At 39.4% G+C, this 18531-nt stretch overlaps 1 protein-coding gene across 1 annotated transcript in view; it reads right to left on the bottom strand.

The window, feature by feature from the left end:
- The window catches only part of pla2g4ab (phospholipase A2, group IVAb (cytosolic, calcium-dependent)), a gene marked incomplete in the record, with an annotated part of 34311 nt that overhangs the window by 2416 nt on the left and 13364 nt on the right, over positions 1–18531 (bottom strand). Inside the window, 11 exon segments of the mRNA XM_014007376.1 lie at positions 1539–1728; positions 1813–1997; positions 3959–4070; positions 4158–4288; positions 9671–9736; positions 11351–11440; positions 11531–11668; positions 14859–14973; positions 15085–15307; positions 16130–16266; positions 17920–18064. Of these exon segments, the coding sequence (XP_013862830.1) occupies positions 1539–1728; positions 1813–1997; positions 3959–4070; positions 4158–4288; positions 9671–9736; positions 11351–11440; positions 11531–11668; positions 14859–14973; positions 15085–15307; positions 16130–16266; positions 17920–18064 (1532 nt within the window).

The following is an 18531-nucleotide window of genomic DNA, read 5'->3' as shown; positions in this document are numbered from 1 at the left end:
TTACTCTAACATAAAGCATGGTCATCAGCTGTTTGCTTAAACAATAATTTTCTTTGTATTATCAAAAAGAAAAAAAATATGTAGGTCCTCTGGATGGGTTCTCCTTTAGTGAAACGTTTCGTCTCTCATCCAAAAGACTTCTTCAGTCTGATGAGTTTCAGGTGAACTCAGCCTTATAAGCACTGCCTCCACATGGACAAACAGGTTAGTCACATGCAAAATAGGGTCATCGCCTAATATCTTCTAATCAAGCCTATTGTTAGGCGACGGCCCTCTTTTGCATGTGACTAACCTGTTTGTCCATGTGGAGGCAGTGCTTATAAGGCTGAGTTCACCTGAAACTCATCAGACTGAAGAAGTCTTTTGGACGAGAGACGAAACGTTTCACTAAAGAAGAACCCATCCAGAGGACCTACTTATTTTTTTCTTTGTTGTTTTCAAATTTACAGATAWTAAGCTAATTTTTGGCATGGTAGCAGCTGAGAGCCATTAACAACACATACTCTGACCGTGACATCTTACAATAACACAGGATTCCACATTTATAATATACTGTATAAGGTTTGCAATCTGTTCGTCTCGTCCTAAAGATTTTACACTCGAACTGAGCTTCACAAATGGCCTGCAACAAAAAAAAAGATAGCACACAGAGTGTGTTGTGGGAGTGAAACCCTGAAAGGGTTAACGACAGCGGTTCCTTCACCAGCCAATGAGCTCACACACTTCTGTGTGCGTTGGCTCAACTGATAATGACAGTCAGATGTTTTATGAGAAAGGGTGACGAGAGGAAGCCCTGCTGACCGATTGTACGCTTCGGCTTCCCTGCTTCCTGAAAACCTGCGTGATCAGGGTGCGGCTCCCGGAACTGATGAAAACTGTCTCTTCAAAACTGAATCATTTCAACTTTTTAAATCAGGACCAGCTTCTCTCAACAAATCTGCTGGACTAAGCGAAGATAAAGTTTACAAAACACTGATATCAGAAGTCCGTATATGGTTTGGCTTCCTCAGTTGTTTATTATGTGCACAACCTTATGTAACTTTATAAGCAAACTGAGGAAGTATGTGGGCAGATGTAAAGAGATGACCAGTGGAGATGTGGCGATAGCGTGTCTTTGTGGGACTTCTGATGTATGGTCTGTTTATGTGCGCAGCTCTCCCACTGAACTGGATGATCCCCTCACACCTGGCTCCTTCAGGAACCATACTTTACTAGAGTGGGTCATAAAATCCAGAAAAYGCCGCATTTCATGTCTGTGTTTTAAACACAGCAGACTGTGACTATAAACCTCACTTAACTTGGCAAATGCTGTTTTTTTGGGGGGTGGGGGGGGCTCAGATGTGTGCGTAACTTTGGAAAAAAACACACACAATGCGGTCTGTGACTGACTGATTATGGTAAATTTCACTCTGCAAATTCGGGAAAGAAATGCCTCATGTGCCGTGATAGTAAAAGAAAATAAGCATGATAATACACAGAGCCTTTACATATTTTCCCCCCTCTTGCTTGTGAAGGTCATCACATCTGCACAGACTCACCAGGCGCTTTGAACGTCCTGAAGTTAATGTTGACCAGGACAAAGTGGATGACAATCGGGCAGTTCTTTTCACCCATCCTGGGTTTGAACACGTAGCATTCCTTCAGACCCTCGCGGTCAAAGACTTTGGGATCAATCTTAGGGAATGGAAGCTTGTTCATCCTGGCCCACTTTTCCGCTAACAGGAGCTCCTGCAGCGGGTATTGACACAAATTAGATTAGACAACAGCGTTTGCAATTATTGCTCTGTTTTCTGCCACTGGTTCGTTCCAAACCTTGAACGGAGGGCTGGAGTCGCTTGGTCGAGCAGAAAAATCAAAAGAGATAATGAGGTCGACGCCGCGCTGCGGCCGCAGGATGAGCGGGTAGGGCAGGTTGTAGGTCAGGCCGCTGTCCACAACATGAATCTTCTTACTCTTCACGTCCAGAGGCTCATAAATACGATCAAATTCATCTGGATCTGAAAGAATCCCACAAAATCAAAAATGTGATTCATTAATAGCACGAGTGGAAGAAGCCTTTCTGATGGATTTCTGTCACAAATAACTACAATGCCTGGCCAAACAAAAAAGTATTTACCTGGATTTAACTAAGGTCTATGACAGGGCTGTTCAACGAAATTGCTCCGGGGGCCACAGTTAATGCAGGCCAACAGCTGAGGGGCTGACCATCCAGCAATTAAAGTTATTATGTAAATAAACCAAAGATCTGTTACCTTTGAAATAGTTTATTTTGCTGTATTTAATCACGGATATAACATACAGAACTCTATGTAATAAATTTAGTGATAATAAAACAATATCAAAAACAAAAAGAACACATCATAACCTCCTATTTAACACAAATAACATTTTGACATCTATGACTTGCCAACTTTTTAAACCAATTTTATTTTTACTTTCATAGTTTTATCTTCAACTGCTTATAGTTTTAACTGTCTTGAGTGTGCTTAGAAATAGTTTTTACCAGCTTCTAGCCAAGATTCTGACGTTTCTGTAGATACCAAACATGTCTACAGTATGTTTAACCAAAAGAACTTACAGTAATTAAAGTAGAAAACTAGTGGTCTGGGCTTAAGGGATGAATGAACCAATTGGCAGGCCGCATTTTGGTCACTCGCGGGCCACATCCGGCCCGCAGGCCGCCAGTTGAATAGCCCTGGTCTATGATGTGGGGTTGCTGCAGTTGGTCAGGTCCAGGTTCAGCAACAGTATCTGCTCGAAGAATGAGGTCAGCTGACTACCTGGATATACTGAATGACCAGGTTATTCCATCAATGGATTTTTTTTCTTCCCTGATGGCACGGCCATATTCCAAGATGACATCGCCAGGAKCCATGGGGCTGGAATTGGTTCAGGGAGCATGAGACATTATGTTCTCACATGAATTGACTCCACAGAGTCCATTGAAAATCTTTGGGACGTGCTGAAGAAGGTCAGACTCGACCATCATCAACGCAAGATCTTGGTGAAWAATTAATGCAACACTGGATGGAAATATATCTTGTGACATTGCAGAAGCTTATCCAAACAATGCCACAGTGACTGAGCGCCATAATCAAAAGGTGGTCCAACGAAATATTAGAGTGTGACCTTTCTTTTTGGTGGCAACTTTTTTATTGGCCAGACAGTGTATATTGTCAGAACATGAGGAAGTTAAGAAATTGTATTTTAAATTATCTCATAAAAATGAAAATATGGCATCTTTGTCTGTAAATTATTTCACAAGACATCAAGAATAAATAAAATATGAACCATAATAAAGCCTCAGAAAAAAGTTGTGTAACTTTAAAGTTCCCCTCAGTTTCTAATTCTAACAACATTTTCAAAAATGACTCACTTCTAAACAGAGGATAAGGTTTAATTATCTCCTGCCACCATGAAAGGCAGGCCTAAGTCATGTAAATACCTGTGTAAACTGTGTTAGCAAAATACATTTTAATAAAATCTCATAGAGAGGAATCTATGGATGAGAATCTGGAACTTCCAACAATCCAAAAATGTTTGTTCAATCAGTTTTAGCGACATTGAGATAAAATTTGTTTTAGTAGTAGCTGAGTGTCATTTCAGAAACATACTAGAAGAAGAATGTGATGCTAACACCTAACACTAACTAAGATGGTTTTACTTTATATGACCAAAGTGTGACTGAAGGCAAAAGGTATTTACTGAAGCACAATGAAAGAAAATCTCTTTAACGTGACTCAGTTTTAATATAAGACCTGAATTAACAGGGAAAAGGTGCAGAGGTTAGATGAGGTTAATCTAAATGTAACTGATGTGCACGTGTTTCACAAATACCTGTAAATAGTCACCGCATGAATCATAGCTACACTATGTAAAATATTCAAGCTTTTCTTTCCTCGTGCGCTTCTAATTTTATACGCTCAACCATACACTGGGAATCATTCATCCCTCTTACCCGTTACGGCATCCACTTCCTCCTCAAGTGCCGGAGCTGAATACATTATTTCATTGAGTGGAGAGAAGGGCATGCTGGTGTTCAGGTTCAGGCCCAGCATGAAGTTATGCACCTGATATAAAGATGAGAAGGCTTTTTTAGAAAGATGATGGATGCGATTCTGAAACATGAGTGGATTTTTTTTTTTTTGATAAAGCACCTTCCCGGCCCGACCCTCTCTTGTGTTGAACAAAGCCGAGTCACTGAAGAAAGAAGTGAACATTCGCTGGACCCAGCTGGCCTGAGCSGTGCGAGTAAACTCTTCCTCCGCCTCCGGGTTTTCTGATCCAGCTGAAGTTATGAGACAAAATATCACCACATGTGCTGGCTATGAATTTAAGATTAAACATAAAGCAGATAAGGTTACATAAAGGTCTGAAAAATCACAGAATTATCAGCAAAAACTGTATTAAAAAAAACACAGCAAATTAATCTGAACCAAATATGTTGTCTCCTACAGTTTTCAGCATTACCTCAAATGACCAGTTATAAAGTGCTGTTTTGGATTGTAAAGATGAAAAATAAATATGTGCTTTGAATGCTTTTAGAGCGTGCAAAATTAATATTTTGCAATTTTCTGTGTTTTTTGAAAACCTGAAGCAGTTTATTTCCTGTTAAGAAACATCTGTGCAGACGTCCTATGGGAATCCCCCCAAAAATACAAAGCCACGGTTAAATAGAGGCGGAAAATGTGAGGAGGGGTTAAAATGAAAGGCCTAAATCCAGTTGTGTTTTCAAGTGCCCGTGACATCAATTTTTTTTTCATAAATATGAAGGCATTTTTGGAAAGATAATATTAATAGTTTGCTGCAAAACAAATTTCATGCCGCTGAGATTAACTGTTCTTGGGATATTTTCATGTGAAGTAACAGGAAGTGATGTCAAAGGGGAATGTCTGCATATTAACTGAGCAAATCTACAACGGCTGACAACACAGAGTGTGGAGAAGAATCTGACGTTTCTTTAGGTTATTTTGAGTCACTACCAGAGAGATGAAGAAGAGCCAGAGTTCAAGCAATATCGTTTCAATAAACAAAAACCAGGAAGTTTTCTTTCTTAAACAATTATCCTTTGACGTCACTTCCTGTGTCACGTTTACTAAGCCAAGTTCAAAAGAAAATCTGTCAGTTATGTGACAAAACGTGTATCGTGCCAAGTTTCTTAAATAGAAAGATGTTTTCTTTGACGTTTTGTATTTGAAGCTTTGGAATGTCTCAGGCACTTTAAAGTTTATAAATGTCTTCAAGCCGTAAACAAAATCTAATTAATTAAATGAGAGGAAAATGGATTTAATGAGAAAAAATATAAGAAGAATTTTAAAATGTATGTGAACTAGGATGGATTCAGGTGTGTGTGGTTGTACCGTAATGTTCAAATTATAGGGATATTCTCTGTAGAAACATGTTAGGGTTTTCAAAAAATAATTGGTAAAAATCATTGATGTTCTCTCAAATTATTATCAATTGTTTTAKCCTTGTCAGCTGTGAGAGAATGAAGTTTAGAGAAAAGGGCAGAAATCTTCCACCAGAATRAGCAAATGCCAGTCAAGGGCTTTAAAAAAAATCACACTTGAGGCTAATAAAACTACTTAGTGGATGAAAGAGAGGAGGATGATTTGCTGCGGTGACCTCTGAAGGGAAAACAGCTGAAAGAAGGCGGCGGCTAATAAAACTACTTGTTCCCAAAAATAACAAACCAATGTGAAAGAACAGCACATTAATATTAAACCTCTTCACTTTTACATGAGACACTGTTTTATTTGTTGCTGTTTTCCTAACTGAATGTCTTCTTACCAAGTAACTATACAAATGCTGATGTGGRCAAGTACACTTCGCTGCAGCATGCAGAACGGGGCGGTGACGKACCTTTCCGTCAGTCCCATACCTTATATGGAAATGGGACTATTGCATTCCGGAAATGAAGGGGGCGCTAGTGACACTATTTTCTATCGAACACTTTCAACATTAAAAATACAAATTTTACAGTAAGGAAATGGCTACAAAACGTGTTATGTCACGTGGTATGTCCCTTTTTCCTTTTCAAATCTTTATTAAATCTTTGTTGTTTTTGGATATTAATATTATATTACAGTAACAAACTAACCTTAGGCATTAGGCCTGTGAGGTTAACCTGAGGGTCTGTGTTTGGGGAGGTGGATAAAATAAATTAATAAATAATGCTCTGAGTACTTGAAYGTGAGTAGAAGAAACTCTCTAACTTCTTCCTTTCTTCTTCCTTTGCTCTCTTAATCCCGCGTCTTTAAGGAGCAACCTTCATTTCCGGTATGCAATAGTCCCATTTCCATATAAGGTATGGGACTKACRGAAARGTCCGTCCCCGCCCCATTCTGCATGCTGCAGCGAAGTGTACCTCGATGTGGAGGGCGTTAAACTTATCAGTCAACCTGRTCATGTCTAGTCAAACCAAAAGTTTACTCAACTCCTGGCTGACTGATACAATCAACATCCTCTGAACCATTCTCGAAGTCGGCGTGTTGTCATTCAGTCACGTGATTTCAACCTCCATTTTTGTGTGGGGGAAAACTCATTGTGAGACTCTGTTACAAATTGTGTGTCAAAAGTACAGGCTTCAAACTATACAGAAGTTTTTAAATTGTGTCAAGAGTTAAGAAAACCAGAGTTACAACAAATAGCATATCTWACTTTTTTTTCTGAAAATGGACGTTCTATTTTGAAGCACGTTGAAGCTGAAGGGAGCAGGAAACACTGTACTCTCGTAGAAAAAAYACCGCTGTCCCCATCATCAGTCTCATCTTTCTCTTAAACCGAAAAAATTTAACACCCCAGAGCTCGTTTTTGACTGAGGCTCAAACTTATCTGACAAGCAGAAAAAAAATCTACAGGAAGAAGAAAATAAAAAGAGGCGAAATTCGAATGGAGATTGGCGGCAATGTAGAGCCAGTGAGAGCAGGACTTTATTAATTTAATCTGTGACTTTTAACATGTTTGGATTTTATAGTTAGTGTGTAGTTTTGAGTATTTACTCTTCATTTTAGCCAGTTTTAGTTTGTTTTGAATCAAAACAAGGAGAAGCACAAAGATCTGCAGAGGCAGAACAACAACACATGTCTTATTTCTTTCCCCTCACTCTTGCAGTTAGAAAAAATAAATATTTTCTCTCTGGATGTTATTTTTTACGTGAGAAGTGCAGTCCTACAGCAACTTTTCACATTTTTTTCTATTTTCCACATACAGGAACTCATCCTATTTTCCCCCCAAACCAATATGTCAGCCTCCGTTTACAACATGGTCACGTGACAAAATACCCAGCTGTTCGACTTTGAGAATCAACTGAGGATATCTATACTGTATATCCTCAGCATACACGATGTATAGAAAGGTGGGTATTGCATCAAAATATACTAAAGGTTTGAACTTTTAATAACATACAAACCACCTATTCTTACAGCTCAAAATACTAAAATTTGCAGATCTGGTAAACTTTCAAATACTACAAGAGAGCTGAACAACAATTTACTTAAATACATGTTATGATCCGTGTCTGTGTTCTTATAAATTATTTAGTCTTTTTTGAATGAATGAAAGTCAATGCATGGTCCCCACTGGTATATACAAACCAGACCTGTGTGTGTGTGGACTGGTATTCCCTATGTTGTGGTACCGTTTTTTTTAGCATGCACACCTGCTTGTGGGGATCTAATGCTACTTATGGGGACCTGACTGGTACTTATGGGGACCTGAGTCTTGTCCCCTTAAGGGGAAATGCTGTTGGTAGGTCAGGGGTTAAGTTTAGGACTAAGGTGTGAATTGAGTTTAGGTTAGTTTTAGGGTCAGGTAGGTAGGTACCTGTGAGGTTAGGGTTAGGATTGGTGGTCTGGGTTAGGCTGTAGAAAATAATGGAAGTCAATGCCAGGTTCCCATAAAGATAGCAGTGCCAGATTGTGGGTGTCGGTGTGTGTTTGTGTGTGTGTTCAGCTCCTCTGTTTCTCTCTCTGTGTAGTTCTGCTCCTGCTCCATTCACCTGTCTGTCCCCAGGTGTTTGTCACTCAGCTCAGTGTCTTTTAAACGTGTGTCTCCCATGTGGCTGCAGTAGCAGAGCATTACTGGACCTTTTCCTCTACAGCACGGTTTGACTTGGTTGCACTCTGTTCAGCATGGTTTGGGTGGTTTCCCAGAGTCGGAAAATTGACGCCACACGCCTTACCAGCTGGTGACAGTTATGCTCCATTAAACTATTTGCCAGCCACCTTCAAACATAGTAGAAGAATAAAACCCTGAAAAAATACTCAACACAACAATGGAAGACATGGTAGTGTTGTTAATGCAAATGGCGGATCAGGTTGTGGTGAGAGTAGCTCTTGTGATGCAACCAGTGACTCCACCCCCCCAACCAATCAGTGACTGACAGTCTGACATCTTGTTTTCAGGCCAGCATGGTACACTTGGAACCACAKTGAAGTACGTTCTGAAAAAGGGGCAGGTTCTACGAATCCTTGCTACTAGAAAAGCCTCTGAACCGTGATGAGCYGAGTCAAACTGTGCTGTAGAGACGCTGGTGGAAAAGGTGCACAAGTGAATTTTTGTTTCACTATCCCAATCCCCCTCAAGGTCCTACCTGCGGTTCTAATTAGAGTTGTTTGCTGCCTCAAAAGCCATTTTGGTTTCCTTTTTAATGAATCTGTTTTTTCAGCTCGACCTGAGCCTCATGAGTTCTTGCTTGCTCTTGGGTTTCATTCACACTGACTGTGAAAGTAAATTTCTTTTTCGGGAAGGAAGGTTTAATTTAAGGGGTCTTTGTAAGTTCAAAAGTTGTTATTGTGCGCACTGGGAGGAAGAGTGTTTGTGTTTTTATATGTGGAGTTGAAGCAGTGTCCAATCATGAAATTGTTTAAAAGAAAGTATAAAGAACTAATTTTCATGAATTATAAAGATGTGTAAAAATATGACAATATCCTGTATTAAGAAATATTGACGGGGAGTTAACACTGTTGAAGGGGAGGGATTAAATAAGTTTGTACTTCTTCCCACTCCCTTTAGACATGTAAGCTATAAAAAAAATGTAGTGATACTTAAGCACTTTTTCTTTTCATTTTTCCTTGTAGGTTCTTTTTTATTTTTAGTTTGCTTAAATGTCTTAAATGTTAACATGTTTAAAATAAAACAAACAATTTGACAGAACATTGCTTCAAAAATTACAAGACTGTCCCTTTAATATAAAAGTAAAACATGCCTTTTAAGTTGTCCACCCTTTCTGCCTTATCTCATTTCTGCCATCTCTGTTCCTCTTTTTTAATCTTTAGCCTTCGTCAAAAGTTCACTCGTAAGTCAGAGTTCCTGCTTTATTTAAAAAAAGAAAAAAAAATTCTGAGCTGTAATTTTTACAGCTTCTTTGAAAAGTATAACAGGTGTTAAAAGAAGTGAAACCTTTGTTTGTTTTATGAACTTACAAAAGAAGCTGAGCTTGGACAGCTGAGTCACAACACTCATTGGAAATAGCAAGTTTTACCACAGCATTTTTTTACTGTTTCACAACATCAAGTTTGGTTCAGAAGTGTCAATGTCACAAAATGTTAACCATAAACTGTCAGCTTTAATACCTCTGTTGGATCACAGAGTGAGCCTTATTGTGCTGCAGAATAAAAAGTCAGTTTCTAAACTTTGTTGYGTTTAAATGAAGCATATTTCAGCTCACCTTTGCGCAGGTCATCGTCRTTGTCCAGACTGTCTTCTCCAACAATGTGCTGGGGTTTGATCTGCTCTGTGAGACAAAAAATATGCCATTTATTTACTGCAGATGAAAACTGCACCTTGTTTTATTTCAGATATGGGACATTATCACATTACCAACTGCTGTTTATCTTCTTTTTTTTTAAAAGAAATAAACATCTGATATACTGAGACATTCTTAAACTAGGTGGAGGTGCAGTGACACATTTGTGTGTCTGAATAACATTTGTGTGTCTGAATACGCAAAAGGTCACCCCACACAAAAGTATCCGACTAAACAAACAGCCAATGAGCTGTCAGGAAGCAGATACAGTTCCCATGAGCACACACTCGTGCTACGTGTTTTAAAGTGAGCAGAAACAAAGTGATAATTATAGCTATGACTGTTTTGAAAAGCTGTGAGAAAAACTACTGAACTCTAGTGTGTCTGTCAGTGTACTGTAGGAAGACAAAGAGTGTCTGTAAGACATGACTGATGATCTTAGGCATGTTTGTGATTTCGGCGTCGGTGCAAAGTTATTTCAAATAAAGTGTTTTGCCGCCTACAAACTAAGGCCTTATCTGAAAGGAAACTCCTACACAAACACAAATTATCCATGACTAAATGTTCTGATTTTTCTGAGGACATGCTTGAACATGCAGAAATGTAAAATAAACCATCATATATACTGTATATTTATATGTGCATGCGTGTGTGGTTACTGATTACTAGATCACTGAAGGGACTTTAATGCAACCTTCAGGAGACAATCATTTGTTGTACCTCTACAGAACATTAACTTTTAAAGTCAACATTATTCAAAACGGCCACCACAACAGACTGAACTTGGAAAACGTATAAATGGCTATAATTCAGTCAGATTTATGGATATTGTGATAAATTTGGTGAGTTTACTGGGTCATTCAAAACACACAGACCAATTTCTTATTTACAATATTAGCCCGAAATGCTTCAAGTGCTACTTTAAGTGCTGGGGTCAACCCTGTTTGTTTGTTAGCAAAATATTCAATWAACATTTTATTGGATTTTCAAAGGTTTACCAGGGAGATATTCGGGTGAATGAGCCATCAAAGACAGTATAACAGGTGTTAAACCCATTTTCACTGAGGGCCACATGAGCATTATGGTGGCTCTCAAAGGCCCAGTTGTAATTAACTTTGATTGCTTATCTTTGACTAAACAGAACGGTCACATTCCTGGTCTCGTTGCAATGGCTCAGCACAGCTAACAAACAATAACTGAGCTCTACCTGATATTTCCTGCATTGAAACAGTGTTTTAACACGTCCTCTTATAAACACTGAAAATTACGATGTGTACAACTGACTAAATGTGAAATAAATACTAYGTAAATACTATTAAATATWAAAGTAAGAGTTTTAGTCACTSTTAAGTTTTGGTGAGTAGCTTCTGTCAAAGCCAACGGGTCCGGGGCAGGACAAGAATTATCTGTCACCTTTTCAATTTGTTTATTTTGTTGCATTGAATCATCAGTTTAAACTATTTTCATGTTAAATTAAGTTTTAAAAAATGGTTTTGGATAGTGATGAAATTCACCTGTGGGCCACATTTGGCCCGGGGGCCTTGAGTTTGACACATGTGCCATATAAAATCCAATAATGCAATGAACACCTAAAACAATTACCTAACTCCTCCTCCATGGTGCTGCCTCCAGCTGTGTCCTTCACACCCAGAACTCTGTTGAACAGAATGGAGAAGGCGCTTCCCCACACGCCTGACAAATCAAAARCAAGTCCATCAGCAACAGACGATTGGCTTCTGTACTGAAAACTGAAGGGAAATAAAACAAATACTCCATTCTTACCCATCAGAAAATGAATAGGRTTCTCTTCATATTTCTTCACCACAGTTCCCATGAAGAACTTGCTTCCAAACAAGTCGGGCGTCATGAATGTGCCGTACTTGGCCATCCCAATTTCATAAGGGCTGAACTCTACCCAGTCTGCAGGTGAAAATCTCAGAGTTAATCATGCAAAAATAATAAATTCCCCATTAAATGTTTTGTAAAGGCGTACAACATTCTACTTTTTTCAAGAAAAGTTTAAATCKCTCAGTCTGATACAAAAAATACTCACAGAAGGGAACACAAATATGCACAGAAATATATCTTTTTATACTGTATATAGAAACCTGCTTTTTGTTAAACTGGTTATTTTCCTCCTGGGCTTTGCGTAACCTGCGTTCAGCAAGGTGTTTCCCATTGGACTGGTTTACATTGAAGTGACTATTTTAGGTAAAAGGAAAGCACGTAATCACTGTTTTTTCCGTTTCTACTCACGTTTAAAAAGAAATGTTGTGGCATGTGATATCTATGTAAGATAAAATAAGAAAGCGTGTAATTCTAGATTGAGAACAAGTTTGGCGTCATCTTTAAAAGGATCACCGTTGCAATTCACAATAGTATCTCTTTATCAGGCAACAAGAACAAATAAATGGCTGGGAGTCAGTTTCCCTCTAAACCTGGTGTGGGAGTGGGGCCGCTTGTTTTTTGTGAGCAGAACACAAGATGGACGCCTCTAAAAAGGCATGTTCCCACTGAGCATTAAACTGCATCCTTAGTGATAGGATCTCAGTTACCTGGCCAACACGTAAATAAACACGTAGCTTATGACACAACGTCAGCTGAACGGCAAACAGAAAATCAGCAGGTCAACTCGTGATTCTGTAAAATCTCTGATGCTTTCAGTTATCTGAACTGATGTAATTTAAAGGACCCGTGACATCAAATTTTTCAGGATAAATGCARATGTATTTTCGGAAAGATAACATTAAGAATGTATTGCAAAAAGAAATACACACCGGTGACATGAACAGTTGGTAGGATATTTGCATGCGCAGTAACAGGAAGTGATGACAAAGGGGAACTCCTGCACATAAATGGAACATTGCTACAACTGCTAACACTGGTAATGAAAAATCTTTGGATTATTTTGAGTCACTTTCAGGAAGAGACAAAGAATCAGAGTTCAAATGAAGCCTAGGCATAAAGTCAATCTGGAAGACTCCTCCCAGCCTCGCCTGCTGCATCTAATCACCACGTAATGCACCTCTGCTACAAGCCTATCAGTATCGACCCTCGCCTTGTCCGGGCTCTGGGGGGAGACGTCTCTAATCCTCATCCTAAACTGTTAATCCATGTCTACGGCAACTCACAGCGCCTACGTCTTTTGCCGGGGTTCGAGTGCCAAAAACCTTTCTATTCACGTGTGATGGGGCAAATGCAGAGCACAAATTTCRTCATTGTATGTGAATTGCTGCTTTGCCTCTGTGTGAATCTCTCCAGGTTAAAATAATAGTGTTTCATTATCTAATAACAACTGTCAAAACCAGTGCTGTCTCAGTACCAATACTGGTACTGGCATCGATACCAGCATTTTTACAAGTACTCAAACTTGTTCTCATTCAAAATGCCCCGAAACTCAAAAACTATACCAATACCAGTAATGATACCAGATTCAATATTCAACTGAATGTGTTACMGTTTATCTTTCAAATTAAAAGTTTATCAGTTCCATGTTTAAACAATTTATGCAAGTTTAAAGAAAATCATATTTGTTGTTTTGAGTAAATGTCAAGCAATTTAATTTAACTTGGTTAAGTAAATTCAAGACATCATTTCTTAAGGTGTGTGTAAAAGTACTTTTACTTTCCCAATTATTGTGAGCAGTTTTATGACTTTTACTACTTCTCCCATCAATCCATTTTTTCCTCTTACCCGGGGTCAGGTCGCGGGGGCAGCAGCCTAAGCAGAGAGACCAGACCTCCCTCTCTCCAGCCACTTGGGCCAGCTCTTCTGGGGGAATCCCAAGGTGTTCCCAGGCCAGCTGAGAGACATAGTCCCTCCAGCGTGTCCTGGGTCTTCCTCTGGACCTCCTCCCAGTGGGACATGCCTGGAACACCTCACCAGGGAGGCGTCCAGGAGGCATACTAACCATATGCCCGAGCCACCTCAACTGGCTCCTCTCGACGTGGAGGAGCAGCGGCTCTACTCTGAGTCCCTCCCAGATGACTGAGCTTCTCATCCTTTCTCTAAGGGAGAGTCCAGCCACACTGCGGAGGAAACTCATTTCGGCCGTTTGTATTCGGGATCTCGTTCTTTTGGTCACTACCCAAAGCTCATGATCATAGATGAGGGTAGGAACGTAGATCGACCGGTAAAAAGCTTCGGTCTAGAGCTTCACCTTCTGGCTCAGCTCTCACTTCACCACGACAGACCGGTACAGCGCCCGCATCACTGCAGATGCAGCACCAATCCGCTTGTCGATCTCCTGCTCCATTCTTCCCTCATTCATGARCAAGACCYTGACATACTTAAACWTGAAGGACCAGCAKCCAAACAATAGGTTGTTAGTGCCTTGATTGGCTCTATTGTTCATATCGGAACACCCCTAATCAAAACACACATTAGACTGCTAAATCAAGTCAGCTATTAGACCTCCTGTTAATCAGCTGATTAATATTTTCCCAACAAAAGTATTTATTTTTTGTTTTAGGGGTCAGAGGTTGTTCAGACCAACATTAAAAACTCCTTCAATGTGCACTGAAAAATCAGTCTGTGACAGCTTCCATTAAATTAAGAATTATATTAACTTTTTACAATAATATGTCAACATCTTTAAACTTTTAGCTCAACATCAAATTAATTTTAATGTGGTTTCTAATAATTTAATGTTTGAATTTTGCTAAAAGATTAATCGTAACACTCTGACTTTAGAAGCAGACGAGTATGCAAAGAGATCTGTGAAAGAKCCTGGATGTTGACTTATTTGATTTCCTCTTTGAATATCTGAGCGTGACCAGATAAAACTACAGAGGATTTTCTAGTGGCCATGCAAGCTAAGAGGAAGTGCCGTATTGCACGGAAGTAACAGAGAGTCCGCCATAAACTTGAGCACACAAAGCTCAGTTCCTTTATTTTGAGCTGAAGTGCCGTTGCGTCTGCCACAGCAGAGGCAGATGACACCCAACAGTATCACAACCTCCCTGCTGCAACAGGGCGGCATTAAAAGGGAAATGTGCTGGCATTTTTCATTTGCATGTGGTCTAACTGATTATCAGTAGTACCTCATTGCATATGAAAAACAGRTGAGAGTAGCATGGGCTGTGTAATAAATATAGCTAGCAAGAATTACCCGCAAACATGAGCTCTGAAACATCTGGCTTGACGTGCAAACAGGTGAAGAGTGGGAGAGGACACTGGGCCTGGTTTGTTTTCTCCTGGAAGCCACTTAGCTTGATGTGCATCCTCTGAAAAAACAACATTTTTCTTCATATTTATGCATCATTACTTATAAAAAAATATTGTGTCACTATGTCTGATGTAAATTTTAGAAAAAGCAGGTGTAAAGTTGCTCCTACCGCAGGTATGAGAGTCTCTCCTATGAGCATACCGAAAATATCGGTAAAGGTAACGGGCTGCCCTGAGGCCTTCTTAGTCCACAGGGCCTGGATGTAGTTGGTGATGTGTTGGGGCAGCAGCAGCCTCAGTGGGTTACCACTAACTCGCTTCATCAGCTCACTGTTTATGTCCTTTGGGCCTTTGTTTGGAAATTCAGGATGAGAGTAGAGAGTGGACATATACCTGCAGGGAGAAAGATGAAAGCTATTAGACTGCTTTCTGCAGAATTTTTTTAGTGGAAGTTAAATAGATTAAGTCAAAAGACTTGATATATAGGTCRGAGGTGTTTAAAGATCATTACCATCAGAGGAAAGCAGAAAATTTTGCAAGAGCAGAAAGAAGACATAAAAATTAAAGGAAGTAAAAAGAGAGGGAAACAAATGTTTTTTTAAAGGAGGGGTGTCATGTAAAATCATTTGTTTGAGCTTTATATCATGTTATAGAGTCACTAACTTATAAAACTCATACCAATAGCTTTGACTCATTCATGCATGTTTGAGAAATCTTTGATTGTCTTGTGGTAAACGTGAAGCTGCCTTAACGCTTGTAGACACAAAGCCCCGCCTATTTGAACAAATCTCCTCCCTGGAGCTCAGTCTGCAGCCGAGCTCCCACCCACAGGATGTGTTGGGTCAACTTGTTGACACCCAAGGGACGTGTTGACACCCAGGGGACGTGTTGTTCCTATGCAACACGTCCCTGATGCATTGCTTGAAAACAAGCTGAAGTGGTACCGTTGGAAATGGTAGGAGGCCAATATCAAATAATTTAGATAGACTATGAAGCAAATTGTAATTTATTTTTTATACATACAACATTTTCATAACAACTGAAGGTAACAGTTACTTGATTGTGGTATAGAAATTAACTATGTGCCTGGAAACACCCCCCCAAACATGGTCTATTAGCAGTATGTTTGTGATGAAGGTAAGAATATAAATATATTTTTGAGTGTCATCAAAAGGCAGTGCATAAAGCAAAAGAAGCAGAAAAGAAAAGACAGACCATGTGGATCCAGAAAGACCAGCAACATATGTGGCACAGTCCAGGACCCCAGACTCAAACAGAGCCTTCATGACTCCAGAGAAGCCCACCATGGCACGAAACCCCCCGCCTGAACCTGCGATGGCTATCACTGGAACCTGCGAAGCACAAAGTGCCAGTCAAGGTGGGAGGAAGAAGACAGAGACCCAGAGTCACATCATTCCAAACCTACAACTCTTAACAAAATGAAATTCAGTACTGCTCAACTTGAGTAACTTCCCCCTGCACAGAGAAAAACCAAGCTAGTTGCWTCATGTCTTCACGGCATTCTCTTCCTCAACTTGTGCCTTCACATTTTCAGCCATTTCATCATTTTTATTGTGCAACACTGGTCGCTCTCAGGAGCCCGTTAAATCAATCGAGCCTGCATTTTTCCACAGTCATCCTGAAAAGGGGAGTTAATCCACAGTGATGACAGTTCAGGGCAGTAACTGGATCCCTCGTTTCTCTGTAGCTTCTGGTAGAATGAGGGCAGGCCTGGCTGGAGATTATCACCAGTCCCAAGGGCATCTCGCCAAACTACACTKGCGGGAAAGGAAGCTTACTCAAAGCCATGGGAGAAAAGGTTGGAGCTTTTGCATTGTAGCTTTACAGTAAAGCAAAATAAATATTTGAAATGTTATTTTAATCTAAGTTTGTGAAATGACAGCAAGTCTAAGCCTGATTGCAATACTTAACATCAACCAACCATAGCACTTTAAGTCATGTTTTTTTAATTAATCTTCATTTCACTTCAATATATTGGAGATAAAAATAAAACTAGACCAGACTAATATAAGCACACATCACATTCATTATAAGTGTTGAAAAATATTAAAAAGTAACCCTATCYAACCCTAGTTTTGTATTTTACTGTACACCGAGAACACAAAATCTGAAAAATGTCAAGTCATGCAGGCGGGGGCGAGGGCTTTGGAAATCCTTTTTGAATGGAAGGAGTGGAAAATAAATAGCTGCATTCTTGTTTTTCAAGTTTTCAGTGAGGTAGAGGGGCAGCTGTAGCCTGTTTTAATATCTTCTCAGAAATTGTATTTGCAGTTCTATTTAGTTTGGTAACATTTTAAAATAACTACGCCTTATTTAGCCTTACTTAGTCATTAACAAATGGTTAGTTAACCTTGAAAACACCATTAATTAAGGATGATATATATTTATTAGGCTACAAATTGACACACTTGCTAATGCTTTACAAATAAAGGCTGCATAATCATTGTTTGTTCATCCTTAATAACTCATGAATTAACTATTCTATAGTCTGTGTGTATATGTAAATGCTCATGTACATGTACTTTCACTCCATGTATTAATAGTTAAGAGAGTGTTTGAACTGACTATGATTTGCATAGGTGAGGCTGTAAGGGTAAAAAGGTGCAATTAATATAATATTTATATYAGTTTTTACAAGTTTAAATGAGGATTAATCACCAAAGTGAATCTAAATGCATGAACTGCTAATTACAGTAAATTAGAAACAGTTGGAGCGCAGCGAATTCAAAACCATAAAAAGTTTACTGTGTCATGATGAGTAGCGTTTTGTGTTAGGGGCACGGTGATGCCTCGCTTGTGGAAAAAGTGCTGACTCGTTACTGATGATATCTAATCAGGTCCATCCTATAAATAAATAAGTGCACGTGAAATACTTCGGCTTCTACCACAGACGTTTGCAATAGTTTCTGTTTCTAAAACGTCAACGCAATTCTCATTTGACGTGTAGATCAGAACAGAAGGCACTTCTGCAGCTTGGCGCSCACCTCCTCCGGAGAGCTGGGGAGGAAGCGAGGTTTCTCCATRTCCAGCAGCTTCTTAATGCCGAGCATCACTCTTTCTCTGCGGGTTTGTCGGAACTGCTTCTCTTTGTCGCACAGAGCCAGGCTGAACCTCAGGTCCAGATTTGTGCTGCAAACAAACACAACCGGAGTTAGGTTTCCTGAAAAATAAAGCAAATCATGCTGGAGGATTTCTACGCAGGTATTTTTAGAAAACATAACCTATCAAAGAGCAAGACCAACGTTATGACACTGAAACTGATTTCTAGATCAGATAAGAGCTGAATTGGGGTAGTATGGTGTGCATGTCTTTCTATGCTTTACAAATGACTAAATGACTAAACCTTTTTTGCTTTTCCGGGACCCCACTAAAGCCACAACGGACTTATTTAGAAATTCATATGCAAATTTGACTAAGTGTTTTACAGCAACTCATGTGCTTCTAGTACGTATGCTGCAGTTTATTTTTGAACTTGTAAAAGAACCAATTCTGCTCTTTCAAACATGATTAAACAAAATCAACATATACAGCGGGTAAAATAAGTATCGAACACGTCAACATTTTTCTCAGTAAATATATTACTAGAGGTGCTAATG

Source organism: Austrofundulus limnaeus, unplaced genomic scaffold (assembly GCF_001266775.1).
Source record: "Austrofundulus limnaeus strain Quisiro unplaced genomic scaffold, Austrofundulus_limnaeus-1.0 Scaffold41, whole genome shotgun sequence".
Lineage (NCBI taxonomy): Eukaryota > Metazoa > Chordata > Actinopteri > Cyprinodontiformes > Rivulidae > Austrofundulus > Austrofundulus limnaeus.
Note: the sequence above shows the minus strand (reverse complement) of the source record. Positions and strands in the feature narration are given on the sequence as shown.